This window comes from Myxocyprinus asiaticus, chromosome 50 (assembly GCF_019703515.2).
Source record: "Myxocyprinus asiaticus isolate MX2 ecotype Aquarium Trade chromosome 50, UBuf_Myxa_2, whole genome shotgun sequence".
In the NCBI taxonomy this organism is placed as follows: Eukaryota; Metazoa; Chordata; class Actinopteri; order Cypriniformes; family Catostomidae; genus Myxocyprinus; species Myxocyprinus asiaticus.
In genome coordinates, this window is record NC_059393.1 from 23,799,837 (window position 1) to 23,823,617 (window position 23,781).

At 39.7% G+C, this 23,781-nt stretch overlaps 2 protein-coding genes across 13 annotated transcripts in view; one reads left to right on the forward strand and one right to left on the reverse strand.

Moving 5' to 3' along the window:
* The window catches only part of LOC127439227 (unconventional myosin-IXb), a 46,685-nt gene extending 30,783 nt beyond the window's left edge, over window positions 1–15,902 (forward strand). For 5 of the 12 annotated variants that reach the window (XM_051695382.1, XM_051695386.1, XM_051695385.1 and 2 more), the window contains 24 exons: window positions 136–216; window positions 395–505; window positions 881–1,000; window positions 3,511–3,660; window positions 3,798–3,955; window positions 4,412–5,431; window positions 5,534–5,591; window positions 6,941–7,059; window positions 8,217–8,323; window positions 8,488–8,666; window positions 9,060–9,167; window positions 9,423–9,593; window positions 9,724–9,765; window positions 9,851–9,962; window positions 10,034–10,107; window positions 10,198–10,390; window positions 10,645–10,773; window positions 10,864–10,969; window positions 11,060–11,191; window positions 11,993–12,116; window positions 12,295–12,342; window positions 14,019–14,134; window positions 14,266–14,393; window positions 15,440–15,902. In XM_051695382.1, the coding sequence (XP_051551342.1) occupies window positions 136–216; window positions 395–505; window positions 881–1,000; window positions 3,511–3,660; window positions 3,798–3,955; window positions 4,412–5,431; window positions 5,534–5,591; window positions 6,941–7,059; window positions 8,217–8,323; window positions 8,488–8,666; window positions 9,060–9,167; window positions 9,423–9,593; window positions 9,724–9,765; window positions 9,851–9,962; window positions 10,034–10,107; window positions 10,198–10,390; window positions 10,645–10,773; window positions 10,864–10,969; window positions 11,060–11,191; window positions 11,993–12,116; window positions 12,295–12,342; window positions 14,019–14,134; window positions 14,266–14,393; window positions 15,440–15,873 (4,020 nt within the window). In that variant the 3' untranslated portion in view covers window positions 15,874–15,902. Of the gene's footprint in view, window positions 1–135; window positions 217–394; window positions 506–880; window positions 1,001–3,510; window positions 3,661–3,797; window positions 3,956–4,411; window positions 5,432–5,533; window positions 5,592–6,940; window positions 7,060–8,216; window positions 8,324–8,487; window positions 8,667–9,059; window positions 9,168–9,422; window positions 9,594–9,723; window positions 9,766–9,850; window positions 9,963–10,033; window positions 10,108–10,197; window positions 10,391–10,644; window positions 10,774–10,863; window positions 10,970–11,059; window positions 11,192–11,992; window positions 12,117–12,294; window positions 12,343–14,018; window positions 14,135–14,265; window positions 14,406–14,492 lie in introns of all 12 variants that reach the window. The other 7 variants (XM_051695392.1, XM_051695391.1, XM_051695390.1 and 4 more) reach the window with 7 other exon arrangements.
* A 140-nt stretch (window positions 15,903–16,042) lies between these two features.
* zgc:194627 (uncharacterized protein LOC799208 homolog) lies at window positions 16,043–21,166 on the reverse strand. Its single transcript, XM_051695418.1, has 4 exons — window positions 21,067–21,166; window positions 18,770–18,810; window positions 18,046–18,372; window positions 16,043–17,649 (listed from the first exon to the last, which is right to left on the reverse strand). Exons 1-4 carry the CDS (start codon window positions 21,126–21,128, stop codon window positions 17,531–17,533), a joined length of 549 nt encoding a protein of 182 aa, XP_051551378.1. The 5' UTR covers window positions 21,129–21,166; the 3' UTR covers window positions 16,043–17,530.
* Window positions 21,167–23,781: the final 2,615 nt, after the last annotated feature.

Here is a 23,781-nt window from a genome sequence, read left to right on the forward strand (position 1 = left end):
GATATTTTGAAGCACTAACGTTCAAATGCTACCATCACAAAGAATATTAGGTACTCCAGTGGATGCAATAGGTATAAGGCATCATGTGAAATTCTCTGTTAGTCTTCAGTGCTATGATCTCTCTTCATCTTGTAGACATCTCTGAGTAAACTGCTGGAGACACTAGGGAAGGCTGAACCATTCTTCATCCGATGCCTCCGCTCCAATGCTGAGAAGGTGCTAAATTATGTCCTCACACTGTTCAAACTTTCCTGTCATTAAAATTTGATTTATCCCTAACCCTTTATCACATGGGAATGTAGAAATTCTTCAGCTAAATATTACAGTGAAATAATGTTTTGTTGAAGTGTGCAGTTTCAAGACAGATATCATTCTTTGTGAATTTGACACTCAGAAGGAAATGTGTTTCGACGAGGCGCTCATTGTGCAGCAGTTGCGGTACACAGGCATGTTGGAAACAGTGCGCATCAGGCGTTCAGGCTATGGAGCCAAATACACCTTTCAGGTAACACAAATCTAGAGATTTACTCCATTGGTTGATGTTAATGCACTTGTAGCTGTAATGAAACTTCCATTTGTGATGTTTTAGCTTAATGTTTGGCAGATCATCTGTCTTACAAATTTTCCTGGTTGACAGTAATTGGGCCATAGACTTGCACTGAAGAAGGGACCCAAATCAAAATCTAAAAACTTGGGGTGGGCTCTTTTGGTTTGGGTTAGTAAATATCCCTCCACACCTTAGCAGCTGCATAGCAACACTCCCACAACACCCTAGCATCGTGGCGGCGAGTTTTGAATGGGCAAGCACCACTCATTTTCTTTGTAATTTCGCCATTAGATGATTTGTTTGAATAACTAATGCTCTTTTTCTGTATGATAGGAGTTTATTGAGCAGTTCCGTGTGTTGCTGCCAAAGAACGCTACATCCCTGGAGGACATTTCATCTCTGTTGCACAAGCTCAACTTTGACAACACTACCTACCAGATTGGAAAAACCAAGGTCTGATTTCTCTTCTCTGTACCTCTAAAGTCTTTCATTTATAAAAGCTGAAGTTGCCTATTGACATCTGTTACTCACATGGAAACCAGAAAGCAGCTAATTCTGAGAAAGCGGGTTATTGCAAGAAAACAGCGTTCCCGTTTACATGCACTGTATAAGCGCCGTACTCTTTACTCCCTTATACATGCGGCTCGTTCAGTAAGCAGCTTTGTCCACAGCAATGTAATTTTCCTGCGATGCTTGTATAAATAACACACAGGGCATCCGAAGAAGACTTCACTATTTTGTTCTGTTGATTCACTTTATTTCCAGACATTCCAGTGTTGTTGCTGTATTTGTTTCCTTAACTTACTATCCCGACCTGCAGGTGAATTGCAATGCATTATTGGGGGTTTCCCTCTTACATATAACTCCGGGATTCCCCCAGTGAATGAGTGCATATACAGTTGAAGTCAGAAGTTTACATACACCTTAGCCAAATACATTTAAACTCAGTTTTTCACAATTCCTGACATTTAATCCTAGAAAACATTACCTGTCTTAGGTCAGTTAGGATCACTACTTTATTTTAAGAATGTGAAATGTCAGAATAATAGTAGAGAGAATGATTTATTTCACCTTTTATTTCTTTCATCACATTCCCAGTGGGTCAGAAGTTTACATACACTTTGTTAGTATTTTGTAGCATTGCCTTTAAATTGTTTAACTTGGGTCAAATGTTTTGAGTAGCCTTCCACAAGCTTCTCATAATAAGTTGCTGGAATTTTGTCCCATTCCTCCAGACAGAACTGGTGTAACTGAGTCAGGTTTGAAGTCCTCCTTGCTCGCAAACGCTTTTTCAGTTCTGCCCACAAATTTTCTATCGGATTGAGGTCAGGGCTTTGTGGTGGCCACTCCAATACCTTGACTTTGTTGTCCTTAAGCCATTTTGCCACAACTTTGGAGGTATGCTTGGGGTCATTGTCTATTTGGAAGACCCATTTGTGACCGAGCTTTAACTTCCTGGCTGATGTCTTCAGATTTTGCTTCAATATATCCACATCATTTTCCTTCCTCATGATGCCATCTATTTTGTGAAGTGCATCAGTCCCTCTTGCAGTAAAGCACCCCCACAGTATGATGCTGCCACACCCATGCTTCACAGTTGCATCCCACATCTTCGGCTTGCAAGCCTCACCCTTTTTCCTCCAAACATAACGATGGTCATTATGGCCAGACAGCTACATTTTTGTTTCATCAGACTAGAGGACATTTCTCCAAAAAGTAAGATCTTTGTCCCCATGTGCACTTGCAAACCGTAGTCTGGCTTTTATGGTGGTTTTGGAGCAGTGGCTTTTTCATTGCTGAGCAGCCTTTCAGGTTATGTCGATATAGGACTTGTTTTACTGTGTATATAGATACTTGTCTACCTGTTTCCTCCAGCATCTTCACAAGGTCCTTTGCTGTTGTTCTGCGATTGATTTTAAATTTTCGCACCAATCTACATTCATCTCTAGGAGACAGAATGCATCTCCTTCCTGAGTGGTATGATGGCTGCATGGTCCCATGGTGTTTATACTTGCGTACTATTGTTTGTACAAATGAACATTGTACCTTCAGGCGTTTGGAAATTGCTCCCATGGATGAACCAGACTTGTGGAGTTCCACAGTTTTTTTTTTTTCTGAGGTTTTGGCTGATTTCTTTTGATTTTCCCATGATGTCAAGCAAAGAGGCATGGAGTTTGAAGCTAGGCCTTAAAATACATCCACAGATACACCTCCAATTGACTAATTAGCCAATTAGCCTATCAGAAGCTAATTGGCTAATTGTCTAAAGGCTTGACATAATTTTCTGGAATTTTCCAAGCTGCTTAAAGGCACAGTTAACTTAATGTATGTAATCTTCTGAACCACTGGAATTGTGATATAGTCAATTAAAAGTGAAACAATCAGTCTGTAAACAATTGTTGGAATAATTACTCGTGTCATGCACAAAGTAGATGTCCTAAACGCCAAAACTATAGTTTGCTAATATGAAATCTGTGGAGTGGTTAAAAAATTAGTTTTAATGACTTCAACCTAAGTCTATGTAAACTTCTGACTTCAGTTGGATGCGGATGTTAGGGACAGTCGATATTTTACATTTGTGTGTATAAATGGGTATAGTATATACTGTATTAAATGTGATTTTCCCACTGTATTCCCACAAATGTTGAATTCTTTCTGCTATGTTGACATGTTGTTGGGCTCTATCCTATGACGTTTGTTATCCTGGTCTGTTCCACACACGTTCACTCTGCAAACATACATCAAAACACTACTTATGTGTTTAAATGAGCATATTAAGCCGCATTCTCAGAGAGAAACCTAGGTGTGTTAAACCACTTTCTCTTAATCCCTTAAACGGCGTGAGGAAATCAGCGTTCTTGTTCACAAGACGTTTTAGAATGCCGCTCTCTGCTAAAACCCTGGAATAAACAGTTTACTTAAGTGCATGTAAATATGGTCATTGTTAAAATTTCTTTCTGCAGGTGTATCTGAAAGAGCTTGAAAGGCAAAAGCTTCAAGACATCCTGCACAAAGATGTCATGCACAAAATCATTTTCCTGCAGCGCTGGTTTCGAGCTAAAATGGAGCGGTGGAATTTCATTAGAATGAGAGAGGCAGCCATCTTTATCCAGGTAAATTCGAAATTTTAATGTCTCGTGCAGACCATGTATGGACAGTGCGAAAGGTTTTGTAACATTTGTGTGACTTGACTGTATAGCGTTGAAGGCATGTGTACTTATGTATGACATTTGATTGACCATGTCTACAGCGCTCATGGCGCAGGTACTGCAGGGAGAAGTTCTACCAAGCAGCGGTTCTGATCCAGGCAGCATGGAGAGGCTCCAAACAGAGAGCTGAATATCGAAATACACGAGCCTCTGTCACAAAGATACAGGCACTTGCAAGAGGCCAATCAGCTCGTAAACGGTATAGACCTCCAACAAATAATTTAAAGTCAACGTGAAATCAAAATTGACTCTGTTAACTTAAATACATGTTCCTGGTCTTATTTTGCCTAATTCATCAGTGCACATTATTCCAAAGAAACAAATACTTTGTAATCTGTGTAACCTTTCATCAAACAGTGACTTGCTCTGAAATGACTTTACTTTTTGGCTGACATCACTTGGCCTTGTGGGCTTTTGTTTAACATTAAAAAAAAGCTATTTAGGCATTGTTTTAGGGCAATGGGGCTGAGCGGCATAAGCAGCAATATTTTGTTTAGCTCAAATACATAATATAGATGTAGAGTAGAGATGTAAAATTGTTTGCAAATGCTGTTTCATGTTGCCGTAAAGTTCAAAATAGAAAAGTTGCTGCTGCTGTTTTCAAGGGTCATCATTCGCCTTCACCGTCAGTGAGTTTTGTATTTGGTCTTGCTAGGTACCACTTCCTCAAGGAAGAGAAGAGGATGAGGGAGGAAGAGGAAGCTCAAAGGAGGAAAGAGGAGGAAGAGGCAGCAAGGCATGCCAAGGAAATTGAAGAGGCAGCAAGACGAGTGAAAGAAGCTGAAGAGGAAGCCAGACGACTCAAAGAGGAAGAGGAAACAGCTAGAAGACAAAGAGAAGAAGAGGAAAGAGCAGCCCAGCTTGCATTAGAGGCTGAGCGGCAAGCTGCAGAGCAGCAAGAGAAGACGGCACTACAAAAGTCAACAGTAACGACATCAGGCAAGAAGCCTGAAAATGAGATTTTATTGCTAGAATGTCAAGATAAGACTCCTGTGGATGTTGAGGTTGAAGATAAGGGCAGAGCCGATGTCCAGGTCTCAAAAGAAAATAAAGATTCAGAAAACGTTCCTCAAGTTGAGGCTGGCCCTCATCCTGAGATAAAGGAAAACCAGAAACATAGTGAGAGCGAATCTTCTCCACAACCCAAAGAGGAAGGTACACAAGCTAAACAAGCTGGACAGAACCAAACCAGACCATCTTCACTCTCTAAACTCCCAACATCCAGTCAAGAAAAACGCGAGCTAAGGAGACAACGTGGGCTAGAGCATAGCCAACGAGAGAGCCAACGGGTGGCTTCAGCAGCAAAAGATGATCCTTCCTTCAAGAGCAAAACTCTCGATAGTCCTAGAAATGCAGAGGGTAAGTTGAAGGAGTGGGCCGACAGCAAAGAGTTGGATCAGTACACTTTTGTTGCTTGGAAGGGGGAGAAGGTGAAGAGGGACACCAAAGATGTCTCACCAGAACCCGTTCGGCCCTCAACCTTACACTTGGAAATCCCTCCTTCTGGACCTGAAAGAAACAGCTATAGTGACCCAGCCATCACTGACCACAGCAAACCTTCTCATGCCAATGAAGAGGCCAAAAGAAGGAAGGAACCATCTAGAAGCAACACTCAGCCTGAGAACCTCATAGCAGGACCTCGCAGTCAAGAGGACAAGAGCATCAAATCTCTCCAGTACGACTTTAGGACCTTGTCCTGCCATACTTTCTTCATCTCTTTACTGTTCTTTATAAATCTAATGATTTATTCCTTTCTGCTTTTCCTAACTTTCACTAGGAATCGAGGAATCTCTATGTCACTAGACGATGTATCCAGAATAGGTGCAACATCACAGGTAACACTTCAGTTGGTCAACACAATGGCAAACATGAAGGAATATGCTAATTATATGCATTGTAGTTTATTTTATTCTTTTGATTGATTTGATCACTGTTGTTGGTGTAAGTAGTTAGTACTTGGTAACAGAGTTAAAGTTCCACTGCAAGCCTCCCTTGAGGCTAATTTCTCTTGAAACTGGAGCTCAGTGCTAAGTTGCCTTAACCAGTCAATTTGGTAGTTTTGGGTTATAAATGTTATGTTCACTTGAGTTTATGCTTCTCTGGCTGGTTCAGGGCAAAGCTCATCAAAGACGCAGACTGCGAATCGCAATTAAAAGACGCAGACCCATTAAAAGTGTTGAAATGGAGGATGCAGATTACTGGACTTATCCTTTACCCCCCATGAGTCCACAGCAGGTGTTGTATTGCAGCCTGACATTAGATGCCAGGCAGGGAAGTCATGGTGTGTGGACTGCTGGTGCATTAAACGCTTGGAATTATGGAAGGGTTGCAGATGTCTTGAACTCATCCTCCACTGAGCAAAAATAAATTTTACTGGTGCAGCCTTAAGGCTTTTAATCTGTTTGTTATCCTAATTAATCAATCTTGAACCCCCTGCACAAATCATTTCAATTGCTGTCAATTCAGAACTCTATTTTCATTTGAACACATTGGTAAAAATCAGTGCAAGCCCCTTTCAGGGAAAAACACAATTTGAATTCTGATAATTCCTGTTCAGGGGTTTTTAAAATCTACAGGATACCACACAGGCTAAAGTCTGATAAGAGGTGCTGTCATTTTTAGGGTAACTAACAATCCTTAATATTCTATATTTACCCGGTTTGGGACATAATGGGAAAACTCATTAAACTGGGCCACATTAACTTCCTAAATGTTGTCTGTACAGTACGTAGGAATGTATGTCTTTGTGCCATTGCTGTCTAATCAGCGGAAACGGTTGCATTACTGTACACTTTAAGTGGTTCTTAGCTGGTGAGTCATGACCCAAAAGTGAGTTGCCAATCTGTTCTGATTGTGTTGTGGACGGCATGGAAAACAATGCAAATAGCAAAATTCAACCATATAATTATGACTAGCTAGGGTGGCATTATAAATTGGCTTATCACCTTTAAAAGGATGTGTAAACACTTTTGTATGTTTTAGATTGTGAATTATTGACTGCTGAGAGCATTAAACCTGCATAAATTCAGAAGACATTTAGAAACTAAAATTGTTCATTTTCCTATTTGATGTCCAATGTGAAATCTGGGTCCTGAAGCAAAACCAGTTGAGAACCATTGTACTAGACTGTGCTTTGAACAATTCAGTGTTCAGACCTTTGTTGCATTGATGAATGTTGGTGCAGGCACAGTCCCGTACTGAGGTCGGTCCTGATGGAGCAAAGGCCAGCACCATGAAGGAGATTATCCACGACAGCCACGGACAGCATGATGTCTCGCCAGTCCAACCATCGACCCCAGAGAGGTACGGTACTACTTACCAGTTTTAAGGCTAAAGTGTTCCGCAGTTTTCCATTTGCAGGTACGTTTTGCGCACAGCATGCTTGACGCAAATTTCATCATCAGCACAGTATGCGCAGACAGTGCGCGTCTGTGTGCATGGTCTGCACATGCAACTGTCATTGACTGTACTAAAGAGTGTCACAAAGCAGTCATAGTGCGCATGCATCATTAAACACATCTTTATGGGTTTGCGGTCAAAAGTGTATACTTTAAAAGACTTTCATGAGATGGAATGACACTTGGAAAAACAAAGTATACCCTAAGCTTTAGTGTCACCTCAAAGAGTCCTTAGCATCAATTTTTAGCCTTAAACAGTCTTATAGAATTACAGATGATTCTGTCAAAGTATGTGAACTGGGTGTTCTTTAAATTGATATAATCCTAAAACTGAAGTAGAAGACTTAAACCCTAATTTGCGCAATAGTGTCCTTGTGGCAACTCTGGTAATGCAACAAGCACTTGTGTTGCATTATGAATTGTCTTCTGACACATTTCAGAACAGTTTGCATTGCTAAAATCTTTTGCATTCACTTACTTGCATAGAATGTGTTCCAGGAGTCTAATGATTGGCTCTCTTAAAGAGCTTTTTGACTCATCCAACACTGAACCCAAATACATAGTCTTATCTGTAGTAGAAGGCAGTCATACAGGAAATCTGACTCACAGGGCTCATGGGAAAATGCGGCCTCTGGCTTACATCATCAGTGCTCATACATCTGACTACTGATATAGGTTCCTCACTCCCTTATATAGATTTAAAGCAACTGCAATAGGAGAAGGGAAATTCCTCAAATTCCATACACTGTGCAGAGGTACTATGCACACTGCGAGTGTTTTGATAGTGGAATCCCTTGTCTGATGGGACCTCCCATCATGCTGCTATTTGTTATTGCCATTGGACCCCTTTTATTTATATCCAAAACATATATTAGAATTAATCGGCCTGACTTATGTACAAAAAGAAAAAACGTATAACTGTTTTTGGTGCTAGAGGATATTGTGATTGACAACTTTTGCCCCACAACTATTTACTGTATGATTCTATAGCCTGCTATAGACTACCAGTCTAAAGAATAATAAGAGTTCAATCTATTTACTTTTTTAATTTTGGTTTGTTAGGACGACAGGGTTCTTCAGAAAGATCCTTAAGAAGCGGCCACATAAAGAAGCTCAAACCCCAGAAGATGGAGACCTCAGCCTGGCTTCAGTTTTAGATGAGAGAGAAGGTAGCCATCTTTCATTCATTATATTCACAATAGAAATTTACATGACTTTTCCAGGTCTGGAAAGTATCATTCCCTGATATTACCAGGTTTGCCATGACTGTGGAAACATTGGTCCTTCATATCAACGTACCTTAATTTATTACATCTAACTTTCTTGTTCACAGCCATCTCTCCATCGTGCTCGCATCATCCTAAACCTCATGCTGTCCGGCGGGGTCGAACACCTGGCATCATGATCAGTCACTCAGCAACTCGCGCCTCCGAACAGTGGAACGCCTCACTGAACCGTGTCATTACCAATGCCAATGAGCTACGCCACCTCGACGAGTTCCTGGGCAATCAGGTCTGAAAGCTGAAGAATAAATATGACTTCAATATGTTGAATTTTTATGGTTAATTGATGAATCATTGTAGAAGAATAAAAACTGTTAAAGACCCCATAAAAATCTAAATTGGAGTTTTGTGACTTTTAATCCATGTCTGTTAGCATTTATAAAAAACAACTGCCTCTGACTACCAGTAGCATGTTGCAAATCATGCTTCATGACTGTGACACAGTCTATTAGCTATTAAAAAAGATATGTCCCGTCACAACTTCCTGTTTCAATTGAAAATATGCCAACATAGGAAAGACAACGGTAATCATCAAGCCATTTCTTAGTGTTTTAAGATGTGTTAAATATGGTTTATAATGTCTGGATTCTCTCAGACTCGTTCCCTCTCTCTTGCACTGTAGGTGAATGACCTGCGCTCGCGTGGAAAGCAGCTGTCAGGAACAGAGCACATCTTTATCACCGCGACCATGCAGTTCAGAGAAATCATCAAGGGCATGTATTCAATATCTGTGAGTAGAGCTTATATAGTCCACACGCTGAAAAAATACTGCTCACAACACTCTAACACTACTGTATAGCCCACAAAGTCCAACACTGTGTCCTAACCAGGTGCAGTGCAACAGGTTTCCAGCATCAAGTAATTTCTCTGTCCTTAAAAAACACTCTGAACATCTTAGCAACCCTATATCAAAGCCCTGGCAAGCACCCACAACACCCTAGCGTTGGTTCACTGTTCTTTTATTTCTTCCCTCACTAACATACAGAAACCTCAGACCGGTTATAAGGCTTTGATGAACTGCTATCAGAAAAAAGTGATCATTTTGGCTGGAGAGAAGCAGAAGGGTGAAGTCCCGCTGGTGGTCAATCTGTTCCAGTCCGTACTAGATGGATTCATCAGAGCAGAGATCAAGAAAGAAGAGGCTGAACCAGCCAAGGTGAAAGTTCACATCACTTGTGAACCTCAGAACTTTCCGCCTGTTTCTGTATTTGATTTTGATGACCATTAATATTGTTTACAACTTCAGTGCTTGCAAACATACTTACCTTGGGTAAAATTTGTTGCAGCCCCCCAAAGGCCGTAAGATGAGACGGAAGAAGCATAAGATCGTAAGTATTTCTGTTGGTAACAGCCATCTTCACAGATCAACACTGATTACGTTTGAGAAAATGTTTACATTTTGTCTGGATTTAGTTGGAGAATCCATTGGACCACGTGTTTACACACTACCAAGTGAACATCATGCAGTCATGTGATCAGTGCACGTCCTATATCTGGGGCATGGAGAAGGCCTACATGTGCAGCTGTGAGTTTTTAATACGTCACTGGCCTCCATTTAGGTTGAGGGCACCATGTGACTCTCTCTTTTTGTTTCAGATTGCAAAATGGTTTGTCATAAGAAGTGCATTTGTAAAATCATCATAGGCTGCTCAACTTTCTGCTCCAAGAAGGTAAGTGTCTAAACTTCCAAGGATTGTTGGAAATGTTTAAGCGACTTACTTGATGTTCGTGACCACTGAGGGTTGACCTATGTGTGCTAGAGTGAAGATGAGCCTGGATCACACCACTTCGGAGTGCGAGTGTGTCACCTGGTCACCGACAGGACCCCTGTGCCAATAGTGCTGGAGATAATGCTGGAACACGTGGAGATGAATGGCCTTTACACGGAGGGCATTTACAGGAAGTCTGGCTCAGCCAACCGCATGAAGGAGCTACATCAGGTGCTGGAAGCAGGTGAGGGATTATTGGAATTATCGTAACTCAAATACATGGTTAAAAAAAATGTATGGACTCAGAAGACCACTTGTTGTAGTATTGTGTGGCCAGACTTTTGACTACTGGCATAGTCCAATTGTGGGGTCCAATTTGCATCTTATTGATTACAGTACCATGACTCTCGGTTCTAAGAGCACCGGCATGTTTATGCCTGTTGGTTTCTGTCAACATTTCACTTTATCTTATCGTTCAATGGTTCTGTGGTTGTGTAGGCCCAGAGACTGTGTGTTTGGAGGATTACCCCATCCATGCAGTCACAGGCCTGGTCAAACAGTGGCTCAGGGAGCTTCCTGATCCTCTCATGACCTTCACGCACTACAACGACTTCCTCCGTGCCATAGGTCAGTCCCAACGGCACCATTCCACTGACCTTTTACTACTACTACCCCTTTCATGGTAGTGCTTTGTAACGCATTTGTTTTCTTTCACAGAACTGCCTGAGAAACAAGAGCAATTACAAGCCATTTACAAGGTTTTGGAGCAGCTACCAACAGCTAACTTTATCACCTTGGAGAGACTCATTTTCCATCTTGTTAGGTACAGATGAGTTCATGCAAACACGTAACAAAGCATCAGAGTACGAAAATGGTGCAGCCACCAGGTGTTAATGCTTAGGTTGCATTTCAGGGTTGCAAAGGAGGAGAAGAGCAATCGAATGACACCAAACTCTCTGGCCATTGTTTTTGCCCCCTGTATCCTCCGCTGTCCGGACAGTGCTGACCCTCTCATGAGCATGAAGGACGTTGCCAAAACCACTACGTGAGTCTCTACAGAGACATTTTCTGTGGCCTCATTCCCACTGCAGTTCCTCTTAGGGCTTAATCCTGTTCTGTACATGCAGAGTTCAGTTATTTACCGAAGTGACAATGGCAGCCTACGACAAAATTCACTGTATTATCATTAAATCTGAGAGTCACTCCTGTATTCCTCAAACACACAATTGACAATTTAGAAAATTCACTCCAGCAAATAAGTTCACTCCCGGTTGTCAGTCCCAAAACTTCGCAGTGTGTGCATTGCCTGTGAGAAATTAAATTTAGAATGTGTTAGGTGGGCCTGGGTTGCTCAGTGGTAAAAGACGCTGGCTACCACCCCTGGAGCTTGCTAGTTCGAATCCCAGGGCGTGCTGAGTGACTCCAGCCAGGTCTCCTAAGCAACCAAATTGGCCCGGTTGCTAGGGAGGGTAGAGTCACATGGGGTAACCTACTCGTGATCGCTATAATGTTGTTCGTTCTCGGTGGGGCGCGTGGTGAGTTGAGCGTGGATGCCACGGTGGATGGCGTGAAGCCTCCACACGCACTATGTCTCCGTGGCAACGCGCTCAACAAGCCACGTGATAAGATGCGCGGGTTGACGATCTCAGACGCGGAGGCAACTGGGATTCGTCCTCCACCACCCAGACTGAGGCGAATCACTACGTGACCACGAGGACTTAAAAAGCACATTTGGGAATTGGCCATTCCAAATTGGGAAAAAAAATAAAATAAAAAAATATTAGAATGTGTTGTTCACAAGAAAGTGTTATAAATAAAATAAAGACAGAACCTTTACTTTCTTCAGTTGTGTGGAGATGCTACTTAACGAACAGATCCGGAGATACAACGAGAAAATGGAAGAGATCGAACAGCTGGAATATGCCGAGGCACTGGCGGTCAATCAACTCAAGCTTAAAAGACAAAACACGGTAAACTTGGAAGCCTCGACTTACCTGTCCCTTAGCAGACGTTGTAATTACTGATTTGTTTCCAGATGGTTTTGAAAAATGTCCATGTTCTTTTTCCCCCAACAGTCCGTAACTTTAGGCACTTCAAGATAGTAACTTTCGCAACACTGTTTTTGCTTTTCGTTTTATTTCTTTATAGTGCTGGCATTTACCTCTCAGGTTTATCTCTCCTTACAAAGAAGTACCGGTACGTATGTCACTGGTTTTGCAAAGTCCAGTAGTTTGGTGTGTTCCTGTAGTGTGCATGCAGTGTAGAACTCGAGCCCCTACTAACTTTCAACCCACTGCATGTGTGTTAGTGTCCTTATAGAGTTGTAAATGGTAAAACGTGCGTGGGGTGTTTGTTAGCTGTCGGTGTAGATGTGTTCTGGTTTTGGGTGGTTATTGTAGAGGATGGCATGAATTTCAAAACAATGTAAAATAAATTACGCAGAATTATCAGCAATAGGTGCATTTGTTATGATGTTTTGTGATTTGTAATTTAGTGTTACACGTTTCATAAAAGAAAGACAAGAATCAGTTTGAGTTTTTTTTATTGAAATTGATTTTTTAACAGGTTTTTCGTTATTCATGATTATATTTTAACCTGATTTTGCTATGAAAAACAAAGAAAAGTGCTAAAAGACTATACAAGATGGTCAAACTGTTTTGACTGTTAATCTTTTTATTTTCAGGTTTTTGTACAAAACTTTGAAACTCATGCCATGAAAACTTGAAATACAGTTTTGTAAACCTGCAAGTCAACATGAAATTTAAATCGACCCTATTTACTTTTCTCATTGATTCATCAGTGCATGTTATTCTAAATAAAAATATGTTTGTCTTCTAAATCTTTCATCAAAATGTAATAACTCCACCACTGACATAGCTTTCTTTTTTTGTCTGATGTCACCTAGGCCATGCAAGCTATTGGATAATGGGTCCCACTTTATATTAGGTGTCTTTAACTATCAATCAATGTATTTATTGTGTAACTACATGTTGTTCTGCAATTTTCTCACAAGATTTACATTTGCTGCTGTAGGTTTAGGAGTAGGGTTAGCATTTAAGGTAAGTGAAGTTAGGTGGTTCGAGGGATCAAGCCCTATGGTAAGGGTTGGGGTAGGTTTAGTATTAGGGGTAACTGGTTAGGTTAGCAGTGTAACTACAGATGTAATTCAATGCAGCTACTTTAAATGCAAGTACAATGCAACAACACCTATTAAGTACAATGTATCAAATGCTTAAGTACATAGTAGTTAAAGACGCCTAATATAAAATTGGGTACGGTTAATGTTAACCAAAACCCATTTAGTTGTTGTTTAAGAAAGTATTGTTTTAGAAGTGGGTCCCGCTAGTATTTCAACCCACTGCAAACTTGCATTCAGGTCCAGCTCCATTCTGGTATGGAACGGACACTTTTCACCAATGTGATCAATTTCCAAAATATAAAATAAAGTCCCACTCTCATTGAATATCCTGTTTCACTCGGAAATACTGTACATCATATTCCGGAAGTAAAATGGGTTGATAATGCTGTTTCATGTTGATTTAAAATTTTCTTGATAGCTGTAAAAAAAATAGTAACATTCATTAACAAATGGTTGATATTCACAGTAAATTCTCCCACGAGAACTTTTCTCTTCCTCAAAACTGTTATACTCACCTCTATGAAATTTCACTAGCACTGTTCCTCTACACAAGGCATGTTGTGTCACTGATGAAAAGTTGCATCATCCTTCATTTCTTCATATACTTACCAAACGGCAGCTTCCTGCAGTTCTTGCATTAAGGAAGGCATTTAATGAACAAGGACAGCTGGTGTTGATATTATTATTATTATTTTTTTAGATGAGTAATTCTTGGTGTTTGTTTGGACTTTAGGTCCGCGAGAAGCCAACTTCCGGCCTTTGTGCTGTACCTGAGAACAAAACCCTGGATTCGGACACGGAAGCCGAGCGAAGCCTGGTAGAGCGGATCAAATCCATCAAGCAGGAAAAGTATGTAGCTTCTTAGAAATACTGTTCACAAAACTCTTGAGTACTCTTTAAACTGAGCACAAACCCAGCCAAATTTTGTATTGTGACTATTAAATGCTTGTTTTTTTCATTGGATGGTGTTTGCGTTCTAGAGAGGACCTTGCCTGCCGGCTGCCTGAACTAGAACAGCCAGGTTCTGACCAGGAGAACCTTGACTCGGAAACATCGATCAGCTCTGAAAGCTTGTTGTATGAGAGAGCAGCCTGTTCGGACACAGAAGGTCAGTATTAAGGTGCAGACTCCCTCCGTTTTAGACCAGTCTTCTTCTCTTTCCTCTGCAGTAGTCAACCATGTGTGGGTCCTGTTGTGTGTGGCGCAGGTCTGGACGAGATGCTCCTGGTGCATTTAAAGAGGGTGGTGGTGCCATCCACTCTGTAACAGGTTGTTATTCGTCTTACCCGTGTGCTTGTTCATTAAAATGCATGTGCACGCTTGTGTTATGTGCATGGTTGGGGTCAGGGCTCTACATTAAACCTTTCCAGGTCTTGCGGACAAGTAATGGCTATGGTATACTTCGTTTCTCCACATGCTGTTCCGTCTTGTGCACTTTCTTTTGAACGCGAGCCCATATGGACATATTTGATGCATGATCTCTATGACTCCTTTGTAATGCTCTTTAGTACAGGCAATGGCAGGTGCATGTGCCTAAGACATGCAAAGATGCAGACTGTCCGCATGTCTAGATAACTAGGCTGCACACAGACAACCCGTGCATACTGTGATGGTGATGAAATTTGCATTGCACACTGTGCGCAAGATGTACCTGCACATGGAAAACTGAAGGATACTTTGGCCTTAAAACTGATTTACTTGTCTGAAAGCTTAAATCACTTTTCCACAAACTTTTAATTATAGCTTTAATATATTAATACCATCAACAAAATGGGACAAGGCATCAGAAATATGAAGTGAACTGGAAAAGATGCACATTTTGGACAACATGACCACCTGGTGAGAATATAGGGATAGTTTCCAGCCCAGATTAATGTTCCTTTGCGATTATTTTACTAAAGGTAAGTAGGCAAGGGACACTGATTATAATGTAGGGTGCTCAATTGTCCAATCAAACAACCTATTTTCACTTGTCTGAATTTCATCTCTGGTTGCCCTGGACAAGTGTTAATTTTGAGCCCTAGTTGCGGTCACAGAAGACCATGTTGTCTTTGATTATGACTTCAGTTGCATTGGGTTTCTCACTTCTCTTGTCTACTCTTGCTCTTTCTGGTTTCCTGCTTTGGGGTTGATTTGTTCTGTCTCCTGTCGTAGGACAAACAATGGTTTTGCCAAGATTATCCAATCCACCTTGCCTTCCTAAGTCTGTCATTCTGGTCCCGGGAGGCAGCACACGGCCTCACGGCCCCTTTCTCCCTTCACTGTCTTCTCCCAGGCTTCAGCTTCTGCGTCGCCACCCCATCATCCCCAGAACGGTCAAACTGCCGCCAGGAGTCCTCTGCCACCCGGCTGTACAGTCCCTCCCTCCCCGCAAAGCCCAGTCCCTGACCCTCATCCAACGCCGCGAGCAACCCGGCCGCCGCAAAGACAGCATCCAGTCCCTCTACATCACAGCTGGAGCAGACCTCCTCTTCCCGTCCTCAACTGCAACCTCAGCTGTCTCCGGCACACAGGAGCTCCAGACCTCCGGCAACATCTCCAGACGCTTCTCGGACCCAGACGTTGCTTTTGTAAAAGACGAGGTTTGAGTTTCCAAGATGCCTGCTCTCGAAAGGATGATATGATCGGTTGCCGTCATTGCCATTTGCTGCGGTCAGTGACTGATGAAGAGAATTGTCTCACGTAGCACTTTTCCATACTAATAATATATTGAGTTTTTTAAGAGACCTTTTTAAGAATTTGTCCCACAGACAGGCATTGACATGCATCATGTTTAATGCTTTATTTTATTTTTTGTGTAAAGAAAAACAGAATCTTGCACCTTCAGTCGCTTTCACAAACAAACAAATTTCCACCTTACCTGCATCAAAGAAAAATGCATTTGTGGACAGGTATATTTGTACAAGCAGGCAATTTGAATTTCTACAAAAAAAATTGGTGGACAAGTTATTACTACAAAGGAAAGCAGCACTTGCCACTTTCCTCTTGGACAAAATTCCAGCCTTGACAAGGGGTGTGCCATAACCAACTGGAATTTTCCAGAATAACGCAGTCCTGTTTTTGATTTCACCTGAAGTTTCATGCTTTGGCAAGCAGTATGACACTTTGAATTTGTGTGGATGTCTATTGAGAACAGAATTGTGTAGGGTTCAATACAGTTAGTGGCCAAGCCATTGTGTTTAATACTAATGTCAAGTGTTATGACTGTTGTTGTATGTTGTCATGTTTGAAAAGTAAGAACTGAATGCTGGCTGGATGAGTATGATGTAAATTATTACGTTTTGCATCACTAGGACTGTACGTGTTTGGTAGTATTGCTGTTTTCAAGTCCTCAATTATACATTTTTCCTACCAGTTATTTTCTTACAATACAGTTTGTACTGGCCGCAAACCTGTATGTGTGTTGTTGTGTTTTGAGTGTTTCCTATAATTCTCTGGGGTTTACTTTTTGCTTGAGGTTCTATCAGCCATCTCCCAAAACTTTACATCTCTGCATGACAAGATGACTCGAGTCCTTCATTAGTCGTGCTCTGCCTGTTCATAATCCTAAATATCGCCATTTAAATAAATGAACACAGAAACCCCTTAATCATTATAGCCTTCATATTTATCATGTTTTATTAAGAAATACTTAACTGAAAATTTCATTTATTGTTACCTTTTATTAATGGACAATTCAGTCTGTAGTGTGAAGAATGTATATACAAGCACGGCACATAATATACAAGCAACAACCACAAATTTCACATAAAAGTGCAATCTAAAGTTGGACTGAAATATGCTTATTCAAGGCTAACTTTCAGCAATATTTATGATACCATTGATGTCAGATTTTACTGTGGATTTTATGTTATCGAAACAATTTTTGAGAAATGGGATGCACTTGCATGACTTCAAAATAGTTGCCGGGGCGTTACCAAGATGGCCACTGTGTGAACTTCTTGCATCCACAGGACTTGATTGATTGAGGTATCACTTTTAGTAGTCAAGCTTCATGTAATTGGTATCATTGGAAAACGATACTGTACTTTATAATGTTCTGAGGCCTAAAGCATGTAAATATCATATTGGATATCACCCATAACAAAATCTGAGAATTTCTATATTGGTGAATCCCAAGCCAGACTAGTGCCATTTTCAGTCCTCAACTGGGGCTCAAAGTTCTGGTTCTGTAGATTTTGGTATCAGTTATAGATGCCTCTCGCTCTGTACTTCATGTGCAATGGAGTGACCAGAAAGACCCATTCAAACAAAGCATAGAATTAATCCAAATACAGGAATTAGGAAATGTAGAGACTTTCCCAGTCTTGCTTTCGTACCGTGGCTTCTTACTTGAGCTGCTGTGTGTTTTGTGAATGATCTTTCTGTTAAGGCAAACCCACAAAAAACAGTTAATGAAAAACAAGCAGTACGACCATAAAAGTACTTATTATGTTGTGGTCAAGATTAAAGTAATAGTTGACCTAAAAAAGACAATTCTGTCACTATTTACTAATCACTTAGCACACTATCCATTTTATTTTGATATTTATATTGTGCTTATTGCCATATTGTGGAACTTGACAGCATCGGTCTCCATCCACTTCAAATAGAAAACAGACATTTGGCTATGGAAAAACATGAAGGTGAGCAAATTATGACAGAATCTTAATTTTGGGAGTGCAATTGCACCTTCGGCAAGTCAGTTTAGCGGGGCTAATGTGCAAAAATAATTTAGCAGAATATTGTCATGTCATGTATGGAGTTCCAGGAGTTGATACCTTTGACAACCAGTTGTACACTTTGAAAAACTCCTGCATCTGGGACAAAACAGAGATACATTCCTCCATCAGAGCGTTGAAGATCGGTGAGTATAAGAGAGAAATCGCCTTTCTTGCACTCTTTAGGTAAAACTGTGGCTCTGATTTTGTACGCTGGGTCCTGTTCTTGTACAGAAACCCGACCGTGGATAATATCATAGACATTTCTGGTGTCTTTGTGCCTCCAGTGTACTGTTAACTGTTGTTCTTCAAGTGCAATGCTTTTGTGACTGCACGGCAAGATGATGGAGTCTCCTTCAACGCCTTCAATTAAATTGTGTAGAGAGGCTAGAAAACAACACGTCAACGTTGTTACTTTAAAAATAAAAAATAGCTAACCTTTATGTACAGTGTGGTCCAAAAATCTGACACCACTTCAAAACTGAATTAAAACCTGAAAAAATTGTAAAAAAAAAAACTATTTCCAGGTCAGCAGTCAAATGTAAGGAAATGTGTGACATTGCTTTTGTACAGATGGTCAGATTTTCTTGCTTCTCCTGAGCAAGAAACCCATAAGTGTCATTTTAGATTTTTTTTTTTCCCATTTTAACTTTTTTTTTTCTCTAAAGTTTGCTGATAATATAATTTGTGTTTATCTTTAATATTTTTTTTTTTTTAAATGAGTGTAAAATGTTTTCACTAGTGATCTCAGACTTTTATCCCAATGTAATTGCTCTTTTCTTACCTGTATCTATTAACAGTACCAACACATAGATGAAATAGTACCTGTAAACAGTGGGAGAAACATGCAAATTTATTAAAAGCAATCATAAAATTATAATTAATTGGGGGGGATTTAACCTTTGTGCTACCTTCGGGACATTTTTGTTTGTTTCGATCATTTTGTCTGTTAATGCCAACAACATAAAGTTTGCCACAGGTGTGTATTTTTGGGAGAATTTTGATATGTCAATGTCAGTTCCTATAATACATCTATAATACACTGTGTACACAAAATAGTTACACTCAGGACCTTCAGGACAAAAATGTCCCCATTGAAACCCATTAAAACTGCAATATTTGATCCCAGTGCCATTAAAGCATAAAATCATGAATTCTATGATATTATGCTTTCATTCTGGAGCCCTGGCTTCAAAATTTACATTTTTAATATTTTCCACCAGATGGCGCCATTTTTCTCATGTTTGGATGTTCATGTTCATGTATGGAGCAAATACATGCTTTTTACCTATTTTCTGTTTGCTGTATTATAGAGCACTGCAAGCCTGAATAAATGATGCAGCTAAAATTGTGTGTGTGTGTGTGTGTGTGTGTGTAAGTAAAAAACAACAGTGGCATTATGTAAACAAATTGGCATTTAAAGGGTTAAAATCCTGAAAATGAATGAATAGTTTGGTAGTTATGATCAGGACTGATGTTGGTTAAAGCAAGTGAAATTGGAAAATAATATTAATATATAATATTTTTGTGGCAATTGTTTTTTTTTTTTTTAACGCTGATATTTTTGCCCTCTAAGGTCCTGAGTGTGAGTTTTTGTTTTTTTAATCTGACACTGCACAAAAAATAATAATGCATCAAAATCAACGTTGTTGCTAATCATTGACATATCCCAGACTGTGAAAAATAAATAATTCTCCTTAGCATTTAGTATATGGAAAATAATTCATAATTTATTGTTTCATAAAAAATTAAAATAAAAAAACAACAGCTGCATTATGTAAACAAACTGGCATTTAAAGGGTTAAAATCCTGAAAATGAATATTTGGTAGTTATGATCAGGACTGATGTTGGTTAAAATTAACTCATTGAAAGTGGAAAATAATAATAATATATATTATTATTATGGTAGTTTTTTGACGCTGACATTTTTGTCCTGTAAGGACATCTGAGTAACTTTTTTAAATTGACGCACAAGGATTAATTCCGAATCAGTTTGCGTTTCCGGTCTCCCGTGTTCGGATGCTGTGATGACGCGTTTCAGTCTTATTTATCAGCGTAAATATCGCAAAAAAAATTATATTGTATTTTTTATTATTTTTTTTTTATTTTTTTTAATATGTGTAAATTTATAACATTGTGCTTTGTGTTATATTACCCAGGAATTCGTTTACAAAAAATGAATTACCACAGCTGTGAGGAGGTTTCGATTTCAGAGAGTGACAGTAAATGTGTCGTCATCTCCCATCTGACTCTTAATCCACCGCTCTCTATTTTTAACACTTCTGGAAAGTCATTCAAATGTTAGAGTGGATTTTTTTCTTTTGCTCTTGAAGCAAATGGATAAGTGAAAATAATATTTGCTGTGATCTCTCATTTATCGCTGTCGAAGTTTACCTGCAATTGTTTACTTCCGCATTCCAAACCCGGAGTGTGACAAGCGGATCCGCCCCTTCAGTACTTGATTGGCTAATCTCGCCAATACAAACGTCAATGATTGGTCGGTGTTCATTTGAAAAGTGCACGTTCAGTTTATGTATTAACCGACAGCTCTAGCACTCGAATGAATTAAATCCATACATCACGCTGGCCATGGCGATATAAGTTATGTGGCAAATAAAATGTATTTGTATGTCGTTCGTCACCAGTGCAGCACTTTTATGTCTTGTTCACAGTTTCATTCAAAAGTCTTTAGTGAGAATACACACACTTCAAGCAACTTTTTACCACACATACAATGGCTTGTGAATTGAAACTGGACATTAAGCAACATTTTTAAATTATTTAATATAACCGCTGTTTCTGACTATCTCACATTTCTAATTCAACCATACATTGTTACACGTTGAATAACTGACTGTAACCCGCACATGAACTTAAATCCCTAATGTAATGCCATTCATATATTAAATCCAATGCATGGAATACATGCATGCATCATGCAGAACAAAAGACAATAAACTTTCAAAATATACAAGTACACTGTAAATTGGAAATTGTTTAGATATAAAATACAAAATCAATATTGTGCAGTTTAAATTGACAAAGGCATGCAAATAAGGGAGAATAAAGGTGCATCTTACCATCGGTAACTGTAGTTCGTATGAACTTCAGTCTCAGAATAAAAAGCAGACATGATAAACATTGAGACTTGAACTTCAAATTTTTGAAAAAGGCTCCAGACTGACTTTTTAAAGGGGAAAGTTGAACAGGAGGAGTTATAGATCCACCAATCTGATCATCTGTGGGTGTCTCATAACCGTATCTATTGTTTTGTTTTAAACTTGAGCCCTATGGTGTTTACACTAGAGCCGTTGAAAAAGAGAGTTGGATAACGGCCATAGACTTCTATTGTAATTGGAGAATTACAGCAAGGTTGTTCTTTGGTTAATTCAGCAATTACACACGTTGTTTATCAGACAGTGCATCAGTGACAGGTGATAAATGTGTGCAGCATAAATGTGGATGATCATTGTAAAAAGAAAGTATAACTGTAGATAGCTAATTACTTTACATATTTTTCTTTTGAAGAGCTGACATGTGAACCCATAGGAGGCTGACTTTGATGACCTAGTATACCAGTTATCTACAAATGATATAAAAAGCAAAAAGGTATGTAATTGTCAGAAACAGCTCTCTGTATCCTCCAAAATAATCATAGAGTTGAATCAACGCCTCTAAACAACAAAAAGTGAACATTATAACCTTCATGAAGGTAGGATTTATTGCAGGACTGAGACTGTATTAGGCTATGTTCAGTCTGCCACTAAAAATCAGATTTTTTGCATATCCAGATGAGCTTTTGATAGTCTGGACAGCAAAAAAACCACATGAAATCAGATTTTTCCAAATCTGATTCAAACCACATCGGGAGGTGGTTACCAAACGTCATCACCAAAGCAACCCATGCAGATAGGTTGGTTATGTCTGAACGCGAAAATCTGATTTGATCACTTGCAGTTAATAGTGCGGACAGTCTGCATGAAAAGATCTGATTTGAGAAAAAATTTGATTTGCCTGCAGTCTGAACATAGTTGTAGTTATGTGTAACTGATAAACTGGCAGCTGTATATATGCTTATAGGCTTCATAGAAATACCAAAATTGTATTTTGTAAGAGTAGTGTAGTGTAAATACCATCATACCCCACCAACAATAACCCAGACAAGCTCTTTTCTACATTTTTGCAAACATGTAAATAGTGTACATGGGACATACAATGAATCTGAACTACAGATGCATTTACACATCTTTGCTTTCAGCTACTGATCTTCACTGTGTGTGAGTGAGTGTGTGTGTGTCTGAGTGAGTGAGTGTGTGAATGAGTGAGTGTGTGAGTGTGTGTGTGTGTCTGAGTGAATGTGTGAGTGTGTGTGTGTGTGTGTGTGTGTGTGAATGTGTGTCTGAGTGAATGAGTGAGTGAGTGTGTGTATGTGAGTGAGTGTGTGTGTGAGTGTGTGTGTGTATGTATGTGAGTGTGTGTGTGTGTGTATGTATGTGAGTGAGTGTGTGTGTGTGTGTATGTATGTGAGTGAGTGTGTGTGTGTGTATGTATGTGAGTGAGTGTGTATGTGTGTGAGTGAGTGTGTGTGTGAATGAGTGTATGTGTGTGAATGAGAGTGTGTGAGAGTGAATGAGTGTATGTGTGTGAATGAGTGTATGTGTGTGAGTGAGTGTGTGAATGAGTGAGTGTGTGTGTGAATGAGTGAGTGTGTGTGAATGAGTGAGTGTGAGTGTGAATGAGTGTATGTGTGTGAATGAGTGTATGTGTGTGAATGAGTGTGTGTGTGAATGAGTGTGTGTGTGAATGAGTGAGTGTGTGTGTGAATGAGTGAGTGTGTATGTGTGTGAATGAGTGAGTGAGTGAGTGTGTGTGTGTGTGTGAATGAGTGTGTGTGAGTGAGTGAGTGACTGTGTGTGTGAATAAGTGAGTGTGTGTGTGTGTGAATGAGTGTGTGTGAGAGTGAGTGAGTGTGTGTGAATGAATGAGTGTGTGTATGATTGAGTGAGTGTGTGTGAATGAATGAGTGTGTATATGTGTGTGTGCGGGTTTAAGTGGTTTACGAGGACTTTTTTTTAGGTTACAAACTGGTAATTACAAGGGTATTACGCTATAACTGTGGTTTATGAGGACATCTCTAGTGTCCCCATAATTCAAATCACTTAAAAAACATACTAAATGTTGTTTTATTGAAAATGTAAAAATGCAGAGAGTTTTTTGTGAGGGTTAGGTTTAGGGGTAAACAATTGTTGGAAATATTACTCATGTCATGCACAAAGTAGATGTTCTAAACGACTTGCCAAAACTATAGTTTGCTAATATGAAATCTGTGAAGTGGTTAAAAAATGAGTTTTAATGACTTCAACCTAAGTGTATGTAAACTTCTGACTTCAACTGTAGAAAAATGGCTACCGAGACTGCACGGCCTTGTGGTGGGACCAGGTATAGGGAGAGAACACTTGTTACTGAAAACAACCAAGGCATATGGAATATATTCACTCTCCCTTGCATTCAAAACAGCCTCTTAGGCCAGCTGCTTGTGCATAAGCACAGAACTGAAGTCATATTTTTAACAGTTGTTAGATAGAATACAGTGATGAATTTAAGCTGCACAACTCAAGAGTGCAGCCTAAAGAGAACATTACAGTGTGCTTATTGGACCAACATCACTTACAGGTGCATCTCAATAAATTAGAATGTCGTGGAAAAGTTCATTTATTTCAGTAATTCAACTCAAATTGTGAAACTCGTGTATTAAATAAATTCAATGCACACAGACTGAAGTAGTTTAAGTCTTT

Bases quoted from the DNA above. Each gene is read 5' to 3' on its own strand.
- zgc:194627 (XM_051695418.1), bottom strand. From the start codon at position 21,128: ATGTTTATCATGTCTGCTTTTTATTCTGAGACTGAAGTTCATACGAAC. The intron at 18,373-18,769 runs GTAAGAAAAGAG...GTTGTTTTCTAG, and splicing joins GGTACTGTTAATAGATACAG to CCTCTCTACACAATTTAATT. The intron at 17,650-18,045 runs GTATCAACTCCT...TTGCCTTAACAG, and splicing joins TGTACAACTGGTTGTCAAAG to AAAGATCATTCACAAAACAC.